Source organism: Dunckerocampus dactyliophorus, chromosome 4 (assembly GCF_027744805.1).
Source record: "Dunckerocampus dactyliophorus isolate RoL2022-P2 chromosome 4, RoL_Ddac_1.1, whole genome shotgun sequence".
Classification (NCBI taxonomy): Eukaryota; Metazoa; Chordata; class Actinopteri; order Syngnathiformes; family Syngnathidae; genus Dunckerocampus; species Dunckerocampus dactyliophorus.
This window is the reverse complement of record NC_072822.1, coordinates 28,814,831-28,834,094: the sequence shown is the minus strand read 5'-3', so window position 1 is coordinate 28,834,094 and position 19,264 is coordinate 28,814,831. Positions and strand designations below refer to the sequence as shown.

The window sequence follows — 19,264 nt, the reverse complement described above, 5'->3', positions numbered from 1 at the left end:
AGAAGACGATAGAAGGCATGCACATAAGGTGCGTCATCCTCCGCTTGTCTGGCTCGTCTAGACTGACAACAAAGTGGAATTACTTCACGTCACGTCACGTTGGAGTAGAAGACAGAAAAAATATCAGGAGAATGTGGACGGGGAGTCATGCCAGTTGAAATATTCAGATACTGTCACTTCTGGTCTGGTTTTCAGAGAGGAGTGTTGTGTTTGTCCACACGGCAACTATAGGGGTGTTATTTCAGGGCCACAAGGCGCCGTTGTCAGATTTTCCCACTCTGGAAGCCTTTTTCAAATCCACACGGCAACAGAAATGCGTGTAAATGCTGAATGAAAGGGATAAATGAACATTTAAGGTTTCCTTTACCTTCATGGAAGACGTGATTGTTGCCAAAGACACGATGTGGCAGTGAGATCAACACGGACACCACCTTTGTGTTTTGCCATGCGTTTTTTCTTGAATTCAATAGTGTTTCTCACCTCAAGTCTCTGCTTTTCTTTTGATTTTTGCTGCAAAATAAGCCAAAATGGAGTGCCAGCATTTTGTTAAAGGTGAAAAACACAACTTAATTCAAGAAATAACTTAATTCAAGCAAAACACCAATGTGGCGTCTGTGTTAATCTTGCTGACACATGGTGTCAATACGTCATTGCATCTTCAATGAAGGTAAAAGTAACCTTAAATGTTCATTTATCCCTTTCATTCGTCTTTTAGATGCTTTTCCAAGTGTTAAACTATAATTGTAAACTATAAAAACGTGTTTTTTGAGACTTGTTGCGTAACCGTGTTAGTTAGCAAAGAACTACAGTCAACCACTGATGACATCATAGACGGGCGACGGAGCTGACTTCTGCTTCCTGTTTCCATGTTATGCAAGCTAATAGGCTGCTAACATAGTATATTAACAACATGACATGCACCGTATTGTACGCTAACCAGAAAATGCACGCAAACCGAGGGTAAAATTTCGGAAAATTTTCTACGTTAACTGAAAAGCTAACCGGCTCACCGGGCCTATATAAATAATATAAAATGGCAGTCAGAAAGTGTTTTTTCAGATGTAAGAATTTAAATCAATTTAAATAAATGGGAAGATTTTTTGTTTTCAGGGGAGCTAAAGACCTACCTCACACTCACTGCTCCTCTGCTCTCGCCACTTCAACGGACAGATGTTTCGTGAACACACCACAGTTTCTCCAGTAATCATCATTTATATCCAATATCCGCTGCTTCTTGACTGTTTGCTGATAACCACCAGCACGTAACCGCTTGAGGGGGCACGTCTCTATTCATCCCTGGGCGGTGGGAGTGGGGACAGGAGCTGTAAATGTTCTAGGTTAACCAGAAAACACACCAACCACGGCGTACACAAACCGAGGTTCCACTGCAATGTTTGCTCTTTGGTCCAATTCAAAGTACATTGTGGTACTAAGCACAGCAACGTTTTAGAATCTGTGGTATATCCCCATCATTTTCCTTAAAGCAGGTCTGGGTTCTCTGGATTTGTTTAACTCTAGTGACAGAGTTCGGAAAGTAGGAAAAAATAACAAAACTTCAAAGTTTTCCCAGCATAATTAATTACTTTGCCACCTCTCTTTCAAGATCAATCCCTAACTGGAACCATTTCAGTCCTAGAACATTTGAGAAAATGACAGTCAGTGGATGTTGTCACCTTTTTTAATCTCAGATTTCCCCAAAGAAAAATGTTTACAATCCATCTAACAATGACTCTTGTACAACAACATAAATACTGTGCTGGAAAAATGAATTCCAAAAGAGTAAGCTTTCCCCCCCCCCCCTTCCCCTTAGTCTCTTTCTGTAAACATTGAAAAATGCAAATCAAGTCTGCTCAGTTCTCAACAAGACAACAACATCTAAATAACAACAACAGTTCCATCTGTGAGGCTTGGCTGCCTCACTCTGCAAATAGTCTCCAACGGGCGAAAGCAGACTTTTGTGGTATCGTTTTTGCTTTTCTAATCTTCATGTTCAAAGGACTCGGCTAGATTCAGCAGGTTGTAGCAGACAGGGGGTTGTAGTCAAGGTATTGTCCATCAGAAAAGGCTTGTCAGTGTGGTCTGCGACGGGCTCCGGCATTCGTGGACGTCCATGCCACCCGCCACTGAGGTGAGCACGGAGGTGACCGTGGGCATGGTGGGGTTAGTCAAGTCTGTCAGCGTGGTGGGGGTGCTGGAAGGGCTCATGGAGGCGTTGGAGATCTCAGAGGCTGGGCCCGACGGTGTCCCCCCCTGCAGCGTGGAACCGTCGGATGTCTTGTCCGCACCAGTGCTTTCTTGCCGCAGAAGATTCCTCCTGAATTTGGCCCGAGCATTCTGGAACCACACCTGTGAAAAGCAGCATATTGTTACGTCAAATAAATGGCGGGACAGACAACTGTTATGTCCACGCCCCTGCGACTGGCTGACTGGCTGACGAACCATAGCTTGCACATCCCCATACTCTCCTGGCCATCCTGGGTTTTTTTTTTTGGCAAGTGATGCAAATGTCCTGGTTTTCATTGTTTTTCATTGGGACATTAAATTGAGCGGCATGTGGGCACTCTGCTGCATGTGACATAATCCCTGAGAGGCTGCCGTGTGGGCGGCTTTTTGAATGGGTGTTGCCAAAAAGCCAACAAAAAAGCAAAACATATGCACGTAATTAATCCTCTGATGCGTGACTATTTGAGGTCTTGTAAAATTCAAGTTCCCAACTTCGTCCGACTTTAGACGGCAGATTTTTCCCGAAAATGTTGGTTACACGTTTGACCTCAGGCTCTTGAGTTGTTCTGGTTTTGAAATCATTTTCATGCCAGTTTTTGAATAAATACATGAATGAATGAATGCCATAGTTTCTTTGGCTATAGATAGTGTTATTGTAATATAACAATGCTCTATCCGTACAGAGGGGGCCTACTTTAGCCGTATTGACATGATAAGGCACCTTTGAGTAAGCTTTGAGTATCATTTCAGTATCTCATTCCTGGGCCAAGTGTCCTGGTTTTTAGTCATCAAAACATGGTCACGCTACATGAGGAGAACGAGTGATCATTGTGCAGCCCTTGTTTATTGTGGTTAATTGGTTCCAGACCCCACCCCACACATCTTAATTCACTTAGCCATTTTGAAATGAAAATGTTTAATGTTGCCAAAACATATGTAAATTAGCTTCAATCTGCATCATTTTTTACTAATAATAGTCCATAGTCAAGCACAAAACAGCATGATTTATTAATTAATAGATTGTTAAACTAATAGAAATATAATATAATGGTAATATAACATCACATAATATAATATCAATTAAAAATATTGGAGAAGCTGCATAGAAAATGGATGGATGGATGGAAAAAACTAAAATTCTAAACACTAATACATGACATTTAAAAGAACGATCGCTATATAATATCATCTTTTTGAAATATCTTTAAAATTTCTATTGAGATGCATTTTTGCCTAATGAATGAAAATCCCAATGGAGCAAGGGTGTCCAAACGGTTTCCAATGAGAGCCGCGTGCAGAAAAAGTGTAGGGGGTCACTTTGATACATTTTACACAGCGGAAGCCTAAGTACTTGTCAAAGAACTCAAGGAACTGGACAAACATTGAAGATGACATCATCTCGACTACAAGGAAAATAAAAGACACAACACACAAAGACTTGATGCAGCTTGAAGTCATCAATAATCGACTCCAATAATAGCATTCATTATGCCAAATTAAGCAATTAACTCAGGAACAGATTTCATTTTAGTAGGGTGTCATTGTTTCCAGCAGCTACAACTGCTTCACTCCCAGTGGAAGCCTCATGTGCCACATACACTTGGGTTTTTTTAGTTTCGCAGGCAGCTTTCTCTAGAGGCTGGGGGCGGAGCAATGAGGCAAGTACATGCAATCGACAATTAGTCTGTTTTATAAGCCCTGCGTCCACCCCAGGAAGACGCCAGAGTGTTCCTCATGGTTTCCCTGTGTTGACCTGAGTTCACTACTCTGTGCAACTGCTTCCATGTTCCCTTGTTTGTTTGTTACTAGCTTTCCACGCAGACAGAGGCAACATTTTGACATTAACGGAAAAACATACGCCAACAGAGGCTCCACTGTTATTGGAAAATGTTTATGTAAAAAGGAATAATCTTACTGCAAACACATTTTGTCTTACAAGAGAACATAAACATTAGCCACAATGTTCTGTGCATGGAAACGTGCAAACCATTTCACACATTTTCCAGATTTTGGTGTTCACATTAAAAAACACATTCACTGACTGCCATGCTCATTTTATCAGCCACTGCAACTGACTTAGTTGCGCATTATTGCATCTGTCCATCAACATAGTGATTTACAGTATTACATCTACAATGCCCACCATGTACACAAAGCCCAGGAAACAACATATGTGTTTTTTTAAATGGCCGGTGCGTTTCATAAATCCCAAAATTCAATCAATCAAAAAAAAAAATGTTTGCGATTATGTGAGACAAGCCAAAAAGCGAAATGTTACCCATCCATACACAAACACTGAAGCTGCACTTTTCCAAAAGGTCCATTTTCAAGGGCAAAAACCTATGTTTGCGATGTGACGCTAGAACTCATAGAAAAATATGCTTTTTAAAAATGTTTGTGAATTTGAATTTCTGTGAAGTATGATTTCCGATTTATAAATGAAAGATTTTTGTAGTTACGGCATAGAAAACCTGTTTACAACCTTCTAAATATGTTTTTTTTTTTAACATTATTAGAGCCCTCTAGTCATGAACCTTTACACTCATATTACTGGTACTCAATATAGTAGACATAATAAGAGAAAATAAGACATATAAGACTCACGCTCATGTGAGTTACTGTAAATGTGTTCCAGTGTGAGGGGAGCTGAGTGGGGAGCTGACAGAACAGGAAGTGACGTTGGGTGTTCAGAGTTGAGTTCTCGCTTGGTGTGGGTCACGGCCGCAACAGTAGCCTGTGTCAGGGATTATTGTGCCTGTTGTGAGATCATTCAAACATGCAATAAAAGCCTGTTGTTCTGGCAATCAAGTCTGGTTTATCAATGAACAATGGGTGTGTCTCACCCAACATTACAGTAATACGACTGACACCTAGTGAACAGTGTAGAATACTACATATCATCATGTCTTTGAATGCATCTTCTGAATGCCTTATACAGTATATTATGTATTTTACTTCATTTAGACATTTTTTTGCTTGAAAATGCCTCATTTTGGCAAAAAAAAATGTAGTTAGCTTAAATATGCATATTATCTGATTAATAACAGGCTGTATTCAACCACAAACAAGCATGATTCATTAATATGTTTTTTTTTAATTGTGGTAGAGTGAATCTGTGAAATCGAAACACGAAAACTCATAAATGATTTATTTTCTCTTATTATGTCTACTATATTGGATAATAGGAAGTAAAGGTGACTACAGGGGTGTTATATCATTTCTAGAGGGCTCTAATAATGTTGAAAACCGTGTTTAGAAAGTCATAAACACGTTTTCTATTCTCTAAAATATTCAGTTTAGAAATAAGGAATCCTGCTTCACGGAAATTCACTTATTACGGTCGGGTCTGGAACCAATTAACCTCCATAAACAAAGTATTACTTTACCTACGAGAAAGAAATGATTTTCTGCTCAACTTTTGGTTCATTTCAATTTTGTGTATTTGTCTCCGCTCATTTTAATATGTCATCGTTCCCCCGTTATTCGTAAATAAAAACAACAATGTTGAGGAAGGCTTCAGTCTGTGCTGAGTGAGAGTGATGGAGCTGTGGGAAACGAGCGAGGGGGGCGGAACATCAGCTGGAATACGAGGCGTGAAAACTTGAAAGCATCAAAGCAAAACGGCTGCTTTGTCTTCGGCAAGCGTTAATTATAATAGTAGGATGAATTGTGTCTGAGGAAAACAATTGTCAAATTGATTTGTCCCCCTAGATAATATTCCAGTGCTCGTCTACGCAACTAAAATACTCTTTTGTGTAGTTTCTCTGTTCGGCTACGTTAATTAAAACGCTTTTGTTTTTCATCCCCTGACATTTTATATTTCATGCTTTCGCTTTCAAATCATTTCTATTAAGAAAATTCACGATAGTTTGAAATGTTTCAAGTCATACATTCTAATTACTGATTTGAAAACATGATACATCCATTCATGTTGTGCAGCAAATCCCCACTTATCGCAGGGGTTATCTTGCGGGACCACCAGCGACAACTGATACACTCAGAAAAATGTCCAAACCCTCATGCTAGCTCGACGTTGCCGTTCTCCTCCGATTTTTCGTCCATGTTTGCAATAAAAGTGAAAAAGTTATTAGGTTAGATTCAGCTTTAGAATCCTCCCCTTCTCTCTTCAATTGCCATTGTTCACTCGCGGCACAATGTTTTGTATTTATATATACTGTATGCAAAGCTTTGGAGAAAAAATAAATATAACCAAAAATCTGCAAATGTGTGAGGATGTGTGGGGTCCACTGCATTTTGAATTAACCTTTTGAAACCTTTAAAATATGTTGCATCTGTGTGGCTATGGTAACTGCTATGTGACTTGCATGAAGGGTGGGCAGATCGATCCAAATGTTGAGGGTATCGATACCAAGGCTAGTATCAGTATGTGATCGATACTAACGTGACGGGATTTAAATTTTTCACGTTTTCTATGCTTATTTTCACTAATATCTATTTTTTTGTTGTTGTGTTGATCGTATGGTTATAGTTTTATATACAATATATATTGTTTAAAAACTCAGGGAATCAGTTCTTGGACACATGAGGGCTTTGAATTAGGATTTGAATGAGAGCCCATAGTAATTTTTGCTTTTGTTTACTTATTTTGCTCAGACAATTGTATAAAATAAAAGGCAACAGATGAATAAATGGTATTATTTCGTTGATATTGTTACATTGTCTTATACCACACCTGTCTACTTTCCCGTTTTTGCCTCATTGTTCTCCCGTTTAAAGTTTCTGATAAACTTCCCGTATTAACTTTCATCAGAGGAAAAAATAGCAAACCCTCACTGCAGGTGACAATGGTTACAGTGTTCATGCTTGAGCGACAGCAATCTGCGAGAACAAAGGTGCAGTGGGCTGTCCGATTTTTCCATCCATCCATCATTTTCTATGCCGCTTGTCCTGATTAGGGTCACGGGGGTGTGCGGGAACCTATCCCAGCTGGCTGAGAGAGGCGGGGTGCACCCTGGAATGATCGCTTTATGGTTTTTCTTCCCTTATTTTCAAATGCAAATGTTGACAGGCATGTTATACTCTTGTGTTTATACATTGTTAAATTGTTCACCAGTTTGTCTGCCTTAAGTCCTGTGTTTTATTCTAATTCCTAATGATGATCAACAAGTTACATGCAAAATCATTCAATAATAAATGCATCTGTATCGGCAATACTGTGCCTGTGTGTACTCAGATCAGTTCCAAAATTTGCAGTATCAGATATTCACATAAACAAAGATACAGTAACTCCTCGCCACTTTTCAAAAATATACAGTATGAGTTAATAAATCATGCTGTTTCGTGGTTGAATACGGCCTATTAGTCATCCAAAAATATGCATATTTAAGCAAATTTTACGTCAAATTTTACGTATTTATGTCTTATATGTCTTATTTTCTCTTATTATGTCCACAATATTGGGTAATAGGGGTGTAAAGGTAACTATAGGAGTGTTATTTCATGTCTAGACGGCTCTGATAATGTTAAAAACGCTATTTAAGAAGGTCATAAAATGTTTTTTTTTATGCTGTAACTACAAAAATATTGTATTTATAAATAAGGAATCCTACTTGGCGGAAAATCACTTACCACTGTCAGGTCTGGAACCAATTAATCACAATAAACTGTACATCCACGTAACCGGAAGAGCATTAGCAAAAATATCCAATATCCAATATTCCAATTTTTCCAAAAACGGGAGACAATTCAAACCACAAACACTTAAATGGAGCAAATTCTTGCTTATTATTTAAATGAAACAGAGCAAGAGCAGCATATATCAGGAATAATTCCATTCAACAGAGCACTAATGAGACAAACTTAGCAGCGTTTGGAATCTAACACGTAGGTGTTCCATCGATACAAGTATCATATATCATATTCTCTACCGCTAAAACTGGACGGGTGGCTTCTTTTACACTCGCTTCGCAGCATAGAAATGTAAAGTATGTACAAGAAAAAAAAAACAAAAAAAGTCCCCTTTACTTTGAGAGCAAGGTCATCATGTGGACCCTGTAGGTGATATTTGTTTGCAGGTCAGTGAATGAGAGTGGGTGCTCACCTGTAAAACCCGCTTGGTGAGGCCTGTCTTCTGGGCGAGCTGCTTGAGGTCCTTGGCGTCTGGGTTGTGGTTGATGGCAAAGTAGGACTTCATGGTCCTGAGCTGGTGGTGCTTAAAGGACGTCCTCATGCGCTTGGTCTTCTGACTGGAGCTGTACTGGGAGTCCCGGTCCATGGACTCGCTGTCATTCTCGTTGCAGCTCAGTGCTGCAGGTCAGCGGGGAACAAGAGGAGAGAGATGATTACACAGCGGGAACTCCGATCCAATCGTTAATCATCGTCATATGGATGTTTTGCTGGGCTTCTCTGCCTTTCCAGACGCCCTGGGGGCATCGATTCTCATGTTAGCGTCAATGAATTTGCAACTTCACGTGTACAGGCTTGTCCCTAAAGTCTGGACATGCAGGAAATATGCTGTTCACGTGAATCTTGCAAAGCACATCGACCTTTGCATCACAAAATCACATTGAAGAGGATATTTGTTCATACTGTGGCCCCCTGCATATTCTCGATTCGGCACTCACCACCCCAAAAAATTGGGGGATTTTTCATCACATAATTTTTTGCGTATGCTTATAATCTCCATAATTAGGATTCATATTGGTAAAAAAATCTATCTAGCGATGCCAGCATCGATTCCATGGTATCTGTCAGGAAAACATGTATTTGTTATTGCACTTATCAAATGTTTTGTGTCCATTATTCTATTTGATTTGACTAATACTAGTTGTAATGACGCACTAACATACGTGTGATTTTCTGCTAAGATACACATTCATGTCACACTGACTGGCCTCCTGTCTCCTAAGCAAGTCCTCCACATGCTTATCACCTGATTCAAATAGCTTTGGGCGTCTTGGCATTTGAAGATAGCTTTGGCCTCTCATTTTAGATATGCCCTCGCATACGCACATCCTATATAGCAACGTCTTTTTCTGAATAACTTAGACTCTAGAAGCCGTATGTTTAGGTTGTACTCATTCTTCAATTGATCCTTGCATGTAAATTTGATTAAGTTTTACTTCTCATTAATCTCAAAGCTAACAGCTAATTTTCCCCTGACAGTATCGATGTGTTGATCCTTGATATGAATATCAATTACTCTCATAAATGATCAGTATTAACTAATTAATTCAAAACACGCACGTGTCACTTAAGTGTCAATATCAAAAAATGCCAAAAAACTAGTCTCTCTCATATTGAATCAAAAAATCGAATATCGCCCATCGCTACCCCAAAGAAAGTAGAGAATCAGAAAGCAGTAGATCAGCCAAAACATCTACCTTACTCACGGTGCAACCAAAAATAACAAAACACACAATCTAACTTCACCGCACAGATTATTATACATGCAAAACGATACTATTATACACTCATGTGTAACCCGCAAGGCGTGCCCCAACAGGAAGTTACCCAGCATTCCTTGCGGGTTATTTATTAGCATAGTAGCAGTAGTGTTTCATTTGTATATCAGTGTGTAAGCGTTTATTTTGATACCCTCATAGCCTGTGTGTGTCCCGCATGTTTTATTTTTAGTTGCACCGTGACTGAGAAGGCATTTGGTTTGATAGACATTTTTACGGATGCATCAATTCATTTTTGTTTTCAATTCAGTGTTTTCCACTAATCGTGGATGATATGCAAACGTAAATTCTGCGAATCGCAGAGAGCTGCTGTGTTAGGGTTTCTTGAAAATGTGCATTCTTGTGTCCAGCATTGAGTGACACCCTGTATACAGAGACAATGATCAAATAAATATATACAGTATACGCAAAACATAAATCCCATATTCGTAGCATTTTGAATGGAGAATTTACCGGGAGGAAGTGCTGGCCAGGCTTTAGTGTACACACAGACATACACACACACACACACACACACACATTTGTCCCAGTCTGCAAATTTCTTGGCAATTGCCAAAGTGTTGCTGCGTGCATAACGGTTGCTACTGAATATCATAACGCCGCGATGCTGAGTATCAAGTGAGTGAAAAGCATCAGAATAACACTTCTCTTAATGAGTCCATGCAGGCCACAACAAATGCTGCATTTATAGAAAAAAAAAGCATATGCTGCTTGTTTAAGCAAGAAGCAATCTGGGCATTGTTTCCTGGTGCTCTCTCCTCATCCAACGTATTTACAACTTCCGGTCCCAGCAAGCGCCACCGAGCCACCACGTTGGACAGGCGCAATGCACTGCCCAGGTGACGTTTGATGTTGTTACCAGTTTGAAACAGAAGAGGGCGCGCTACACGCCTTTTCACGTGACTTTTTAACCTCTTTCATGGCCCATCATGCTTTTGTTTCACTAAATGCCAAATGTGACTATTATATTGGTTATACTTAATATATGTATATTTAATATATGAGTTTTTATGGCAGTATCTTAAAGCAGGGGTGGCCAAGATTTTTCCAGAAGTCCTGCTTACTAAAAAAATTAATTTGGAAATTTTGCTTTTTGCAAAAAAGTCCAAAAATAATCCAGTATGCTGATTTATATACATGTAAAACAAAAAAAAACAGCTTGCGTGTCAGCTTGTGTTATTTGCATCAGCATTTTCTCTGTACATTTGCTGCTTTTTTATTCCCGTTTTTGTTGTTTTGGGTTTTTTTTTGTAATTTTATTTTAAGAATGTGCCTTAGTACATCCTCCTGTCGCACTACATATATAATAATGTAATTAATTAATTTATTTATTATTTTATTTTAGTTTAGTTCATTATTTATCAGTTTGATAACAAACATCTCCATTAACTAATATATAGCATTTAAGTACATTTATTTGTAATGTGCCTTACAATACCCCCCTGTCACACTACATATTTTAAAATGTAATGAATGTATTTAGTTATTATTTTATTTTAGTTTATGACTTATCAGTTTGACAACAAACATCTGTCCATTAACTACTACATAGCATTTATGTACATTTATTTTTAGAATGTACCTTGGAATCCCCCCTGGGCTGCAGTATATCTATGTATCAATATTTATATATAAATGTGTGTGTGCGTGCGTGTGCATACACACACACACACACACACACTTTTTAAAAAATGATTTGATTTTATTTATCACTTTGAAAACAACTTCAAGAACCAAAAAAAATAATATTCTTCCATGGAACGTTGTAACAATCATCTTAACTAACTAACTAACTAACTAACTAACTAACTAACTAACTCATGCATAGCAAAATAGAGAGAAAATAAAAGATTTTTTTAATTGCATGAAAAAAATGGATGTTGCATTGCAATAAACAATATATAGCAAAATATGGAGAAAATAACTAACTACTAACTAGCCCCTCCACAGCAAATGGACATGTAGGAAAGTTATTGTACTCCCTGCTCTTTCTTGCAGTAACTAAGTGGGGGGTTGGGAGTGTGAGGGCCTGCAGATGTTATGCACCCTGACAAGTGGAAAGGGGTGAAAGCAAAGGCGGAACATCAAAAAAGTTCTTATTTAACCCCAAAAAGCACACTTTAGACTAGACTAGCACATGCTGAAGTGTATTTAGCCTGGCAACCAAGCATTAGGAATGTGTGTGATATTAACCTGAACTTCTTTCGAAGCTCAGGTTATATGATGTGAAGCTGCGTGAAGACTCAATCAATATCTTCACAACCACATTTCGCCACGCGTGCTGCAATCTGCTTCTCTGATGATGCATATCAGTAGTTCAGCCATGTGATGATGCATGATACTTTCACTGCACACATCGGAACAAGCTGAAGCAAAAAAAAGGATTTTTTGGCAAGAAATTCTTTCAAAAAAAAAAAAATCCATTCGCTGTACATTCCCTTGCAGGCAGGGGTGCCAAAACTTTCTCCAACGAGGGCCGTGTATATAAAAATGGTGGTACCAGTGGCCCACTTGCTAAAAGCAATCCAACATAAGCCTTGTGTTAAAGCTGATAAAGCAAATTAGTGTAGTATTGAATAATATATCTCAGTAATAATGACTTCATTTGATTTTTACAATGCAAAGAAGGCCCCCGCGCTGCACTTTGGACACCCCTGCCTTGACACTGTGTTATGAACTTGTTTCAAGCAACATTTTACTGACATGTATTTTATGATACAGTTCCAAACTTTCTGTGATTATTATGTGATATTATACTATATTTCCCACGGCAAATTAAACCATTTTTGAGTTCGACTGGATGTTCTGAACAAAATAGTGAAATTATTTTACCGTTTAGTATTATTATGTATAAATGTACAATATTTTTATTGCATGCTTCCGTGGGTTTATTATCGGCCAAAACGTGTTTATGAATTATTATTATTAGACTACTGCGTCTCTTCTTACCTGCGTTGTAGGCTGCCAGCTCCGAACCGGGCCCTGGGCTCTTCCTCTTCCTGGGCCGGCCTTTCTGTACCGTCCCCACGCCGTTGAAGTAGGATAGTCCGAGCGTGTTGGCGGGTCCCAAGCCTTTGTGCGGCAGCACGTCCGCGTGGTTAAAATGTGCCTGGTAGTCCCCCTGGATGAGAGTCTCAAAGTGCAGCCGACAGTAGACCAGACTGTCCTTCATGCCAAAGTGGTCCCCGGTGGTGAGCATCTTGCTGCAGGTGGAGCAGGTGAAGCAGTTGAGGTGGTAGACCAGGTCCCGGGCCCGCATCACCATCTCCGAGGCCGAGATGCCCAGGTGGCATCGAGCGCATCTCTGCACCGAAAATCTTCTGCGGACAACACACAACCCCATCAGCGGATGGACCCTGAACGCAGCGCGGCAGGACGCCGTGGTGCCTTCACTGACTGAAACCCCGGCAGCACTTTATTTACAAAATATACCTTTCTAGATTATATAAAATGATGTGATTTTACATGTTTTAACAGATTTAATGTGCACAAACATAACGACTGATCATTTAAAAAACTAAATAATAAAATAGTCAACGTTGTTACGTATATGTGACATGGTAAATTTTTAATTGCGGATTTCTCACTTTTTTGTGCTTTGTACCACAATGTGCTTCTCATTGAACGAGATGGCTCAGTCAAAATTCAAATGAAAAAGTGACATTTATTGAGTATCTTTTAGCACTTGAGCTTTTTTGACAAATCAAGCCTGGTTTTCCACAGCAATTTTAAGGCTAATTGTGATATATTGGAGCAGCTGAATTGTAATATTTGACCCCCTTGTTAAATGGGTTCAACGTGAGCAAAAAATAAGCATTTGGGGAAGCCACAGCCTGCGAGTGTCACATGACTGTCACATGACAACCACTCCTAAATGTTTCCTATGCGTGTTCGAGCTGTAATTTAGGACATTGCAGTCGTATGGGTGTCTTATCTAGAGCTATAATAATCTCGTGAAAGTCGTGGGCCCTCCTACCTGTAGTAGTCCTCCTTGCAGTAGATGCTGCCGTCCTTGCTGAAGCAGGTGAGCTCAGACTCCAGGTTGAGTTTGCACTCGCAGCACTTGAGGCATCGCATGTGCCATTGCTTGTCCACGGCCAGCAGGTAGTACCGGTCCGAGATCTTTCGGCCGCAGCCGGCGCACAGAGCCACTCGCTCCGTGGTCATGCACGGCACGGCCTGCAGGCAGCGTGGGGGACACACACGCACGGGTCAAGTGTTGGCAACCGGACCGCTAATTATATTACAATCAAATGCTATTTAAACACGCATTTATTCTGATACTCTTTTAAAAAAAATACAAAACAAAACATAAAAATAGCCCACATTTGAAAAGTGACAGAAACAGATGTAGTAAAACCATAATGTGATACTGTAGTATAGTAAAGTAACTAACTCAATAAATAAATATACTAAATGTTATGAAAAACGTTATTAACAAAACATGTGTTATTTAATTACTTGCAATGCGATTATAATATTTTTAAAAAATAAAATACAGGCTTTTTAAATAGTTAACAGTTTTGCAGGTAATTTGTAAATGGAGCTGGTATTTTTTTTTAGTTTAACGCCACGATTGCGTGTATAATAATTAAATCTAATAATATTTATGTATATATTCAATTGAACTTACGAGCAACGTCAAACTGTAAGTTTTGTGCTCATTTTCTTAAGTACATATTTTATTTGTAAAAAAAAAACAAAAAAACACACACATAAATTTGATGTTATTGAACACACACTAAAATATGCACTTTTTCCCCCGTGACATGAAGACTAAAACGTGGTCACATGTTCCCTGCAGGCCGCCATGCATGCAAGAGGAGCTAAACGCTTCCTACCGTCTCCGTCTCTCCCATGTCGATGGCGGAGCTGATGGCCGACTCGCTCTTTCCTCTCCGGTCCATCTCCTCCACCACGCCGTGCACGTCCCCTCCGGGAAGGCCGTGGAAGAGCATCGTCGCCGCCGATGGGAGGATGTTGTAACTGTTCTCTTCGGTTCTATAAGCCAAGATGTCCATCAGAGGAGAAAAGAATGCAATAAAGTCCAGGATGTTTCCCTTTTATTGAAGTTAAAAATCCGAAAATCGGGGAGGCAAGAACCCGTGTTCTTATCCGGATCTAATTCATTCTCCTTCATCAGGTGATTGACAATTGCCAGCATTGATTTATGCGTCGATTAATTTTTCTCCTTTACATAAAAGTACCATCTATGCTGCACCTCCGCCTCGCCAGGGAGTGAATTTTAAAAATGTAGAATAAAAAAGTTACTCTGCAGCCCCCCCAAAGTGAAGCTTCCTTGCTGTCCGTCGGGTTCGACAGTCCGAGGTGTGATGTCAAAGCTTACATGTGACAGATTTACCAAAAAAATGTAATTGGAGAGTTTTTCTCCTCTCTCTGTAGTCTCCTGCCAAAGAGGCTGCACACATGTGAGTCAAAAAGAAGAGGAGGAGTCGCCTTTACGCCTTTCTTTGGACTCGGCGCTCCTTATCAAGCAGGCCCTGTTGCGTCACGACGCACCGGGTGTGTTCATTGGCTGCGGGCCGCCGTCGCCCAACTGCTCCGGGCTACTTGAAGGAAAAGCTCCCAGATCCCGTCTTGTATGGTTTAGAACGCGTGGACCACCGCTACTACTGCGCACACACACACACACACACACACACACAAATACACAAACACACGTCAGTCTGCGCGCACTGACAAGGTCTGCTGGGACTTTTGGACTCAGCTGACGCATATCAGCATCAGACAAAATTCACCATGATACCAAGAAATCTTGATTAGATACGGAAATAATGGACAATAATAGTATAATAATAATGATAAGTATATGGGGGCCGCTTTGGTCACTTGTATTATTTGATCCAACACGCTACAACCTAATCACATGTTAAAAACACGTTGGTTAGGATATACAGTAAATAATTCATAGTAACTTACAATAATAATAACAACAACAATAATGGTAATGATATTTTTTTAAATAAAACATACAAAGCAGCTTTGTTTGATATTATACTGTAAATAACAAAGCAAATTGTTCCTACTTTACATACATTATAGAGGAAGGGTTACATGGAATTAATAATATATTTTTAAAAAATCATAAACATTTCATAATTTAAAATAAATGATACAATTTTAAACATAATTAAAAAAATAAATAAAGCATTCACACCTATGGGCAATTTACGGTATTCATGAGCATTTTAATAATAATTCAAATAATGACAATAATTGGGATTCATTCATTAAACACAATCAAATATGTCCAATTACATGCATCCTATACACCCCCCCGCCCCCAACCACCCCTATTTTTTTACGTTTTTTTTCAATCCACCAGATAAACTTTGGTGTTATTACTCATATCCATAATTTCCCCAGAATATGTAATTACAGCCTCATCAAAACAGGAAGTGTCTCAATGTTTTGACGGGTTTTTTTCCCCTTCAATTTTCCTCTCACAAAAGACACCAAAATGACTCCATGTACTTGATTTAATTGTCATTTGTGTGCAGACTGCGAGCAGTTGGTTCAGCAACAGGGACCGCACCATGGACCTGAACGGATCCACTCATTCTAATTAGCTCTCCACTCTTAATTGGGCGGGGACGAGTGGACCTGCTGGTGTGTGCGCGCACGAGGAGAGGTTTGATCGCGCGCACACACAAAAGTCACAGCTCTGGCACAACTGACTTTGAACTCAATTCAATCGATCGATTTATTGAATATAATGTATGGTTATGCACGCACCACAGTCCCTCCTCCTGTGCGTAAAAGCTTTGTAACGACGCAGATATGACGTTCAGCCTCCAAATGACCGGACTTAATGCCCCCAGTTGAACGCATGCATATTAATCATCTGTGTTTTGTCTGACATTATACATGAAACATGTCTGCAGGCGTGTGTGTGAAATATATTGTGAGGTTGTGGGGCGAAAAGAACAAACGTTTGTCGCGTTGGTGTCAGAAGAGTCACGTTGGTTTGTTTCTTAAAAGTGATCTATGGATGGATGGAAAACACATGATGGCGATGTTTGTGCTCTCCTATCATTTTACTTCAGAATTAGAATTGATTAGAGTCGGCTTTGTCGTTGCACGTGTCACAGGTTCAAGGCGACGAAATGCAGCTTGCGTCCAACCAGAATTATAATATAAACATGAATATGCAAATGTTATTCATGTTCGTTATGCAATTACATATTCACATGGTAGTGCAACGATACAGTATAGAATTTACAGTTTAATAGACACATTCCATATAGTACATACATTATGCAAAAAAGTTCCATTGAATTCATATCAAATATATAACTGATACTTTTTTACCTAATTTATTTAGTCATTTATTGTATTTATTTTTAAATTATTACCAAATTAACTTTATTTTTTTATATTTAACTATGATTTAAAATGTTAAAATTACATATATATATAAAATATGATTAAAATGTATATTTAATATATACATTATATATATATATAAATATATATATATATATATATATGTTAAAATGAACACATAAAAAATAAAATGTTATTATAAATGTATTTATTAAAATATTGAAAATATATTTTTTTAATAATTGCGTAATTTATTCATTTTGGCCTCCATACTTTTGATTTAAAAAAAAAAACCAAAATAAATATCAAGTTCAAAATATGATTTCCTCAAAAAGTTGTTTTTTCAACTCTTGTTGAAACAACTCACTAATGAGGCTTCTTTGATGAGCTGTTCTCTCATAAAAGAAACACCTTCAGTCTTTTGTCAGCTGAAAGTTTCATGAATAGGAGTTGATAGTGCACTGCAAAGATGTTTAATTGGGTAAATATATAAAAAAAAAAAACAACACGCCAACCAGCACCAGCCCTAATGACCACTGTGGAACTAATAAACTCACAGCTACCTTACAACACTTTGAGGAAAGAGTGTGTGTTTGTGTCGAGAGGGGTGGTGTTTGTTCTCGCCAAGCACTAAAATGCTGATGCAGCTTATTACTCCTGTCCCATAATGATTTACAAACAAGGCAGCCATCAATAGCGCGCATCTGCATCTTAGAAAAAGCTCACCCTCGTCAGGATCCTGGCATCTTTTTGATCTCGTCCACTTTTTTTTTAATTGTATTTTGCATAAAGGTAGCGGCAAGCCATCGGGTGTGTGGCTTTAATGGGATGCTGCTGTGGAAGTGGGGGAGAAGGTTACACACTCTCTGAGGAGAGCTGGCTTGCAATTAGGAAGGGGAACAAAGCAGACTAGACTAAAAACACATGAAAGAGAAGAAGCACATCACCTAATCACATACGTGCACCATCCATCAGAAAAGTTATTCCTGACTGTTCTTTCATTAGGACTCAATCTGGTCATCCAGCATCATAAAAACTAAATATATATATATACATATATATACATACAGGGTCAGGCAAAATGATCTGACACATTTGTAGGTTAAATAAAAGGCAAATCAAGTAAAGAAACAAGAAAGTGTTTTTATTTTTTTTATTTTTATTTTGTCTCAGTTTATTTATCATCTGAGACAAAATTAACAGCAATGATGACCAGATTAAATAAAGCCAAGGCACGACTTGACTTTTTGGAATCAGCTGAGCGAAAGCATCAAGTTAATCCACCAGTCGCAAAAGGAGATATCACACTGTTCCGGGAGAAACTGGACGAGTTGAAAAATTGTTCAAGATGCGCCAACGTCAGCTTTGCCGGGATCCCGGACAGATGACTGGTTTGATTGAGAAGCTCATGCCACACCTGCTCAGCGTTGAGAAGAAACGTAAAGTTGAACGAGCTCACAGGGTGTCCACGCAACCGCAGCCCGGGGGAAACCAAGACCCATCATCACATGGCTTTGACGGCCATTGGACCGGGACCTGGTTGTGTGTGCAGCGAGGAAAACGGGAGGGCTGATCTGGGAGTCCACAAGATGATGTTGTTCCCAGAATACTCAAAGGCCATGCAAGAAGAAGCTTCATGAACGAGTAATATTCTTTACACTGAACTTTCCAGCAAAACTGATCAATGAACGGAATTCATTTAATTCTTCATTCTGTAATTGTCACAAGCCTAGAGCGTCCTCTCGAGGCTTTGGGTGGAAATGTTCACTCCTTGCTTCTATGATATACACTCCAGATCCAAATTTTAATAGCAGCTGAAAAATTTTAAGAATTTACATTTTGCACTGTTGGATCGTAAGGAGGTTCTAAGTAGAACTTAAGCATTCAAAAAGAAGAAATGGAAGTGAGGCGTTCGTGGTAATCACCTCAAAAATGGGTTGGGCATGCTTGATGCCAGTGTTTCCAGGATGCTCGTGGGAACTTCCCTCGCCATCCCCAAATGTTTTCAATTGGATTTAGATCAGGAGAACACGCAGGATGGTCCAAAAGAGTGAGGATATTCCTCTGGAAGAAATGCTTTGTCAGGCGGGCATTGCGAACTGCAGGGTTGTCCCGCTGAAAAACCCAGTCATTACCACGCAGACGATCAGTCATGAGGGATGCCCCCTGCAACATCAGTTTCAAATGACTTACCGCATCCAAGTTCAGAAACAATGGCGCGCGGCGAGAGGCCTTGTATGCAGCTCAACAATCCCGACTGCGTTCAAAGA

At 39.3% G+C, this 19,264-nt stretch overlaps 1 protein-coding gene across 2 annotated transcripts; it reads right to left on the bottom strand.

The window, feature by feature from the left end:
* Positions 1-1,808: 1,808 nt before the first annotated feature.
* lhx2b (LIM homeobox 2b) lies at positions 1,809-15,142 on the bottom strand. 2 transcript variants are annotated; one of them, XM_054774960.1, is made up of 5 exons: positions 14,489-15,142; positions 13,624-13,826; positions 12,597-12,964; positions 8,285-8,490; positions 1,809-2,346 (listed from the first exon to the last, which is right to left on the bottom strand). In XM_054774960.1, exons 1-5 carry the CDS (start codon positions 14,666-14,668, stop codon positions 2,056-2,058), a joined length of 1,248 nt encoding a protein of 415 aa, XP_054630935.1. In that variant the 5' UTR covers positions 14,669-15,142; the 3' UTR covers positions 1,809-2,055. The 2 variants fall into 2 exon arrangements, with proteins under 2 accessions (XP_054630935.1, XP_054630934.1); XM_054774959.1 differs by having other exon boundaries at positions 12,597-12,967; positions 14,489-15,141.
* Positions 15,143-19,264: the final 4,122 nt, after the last annotated feature.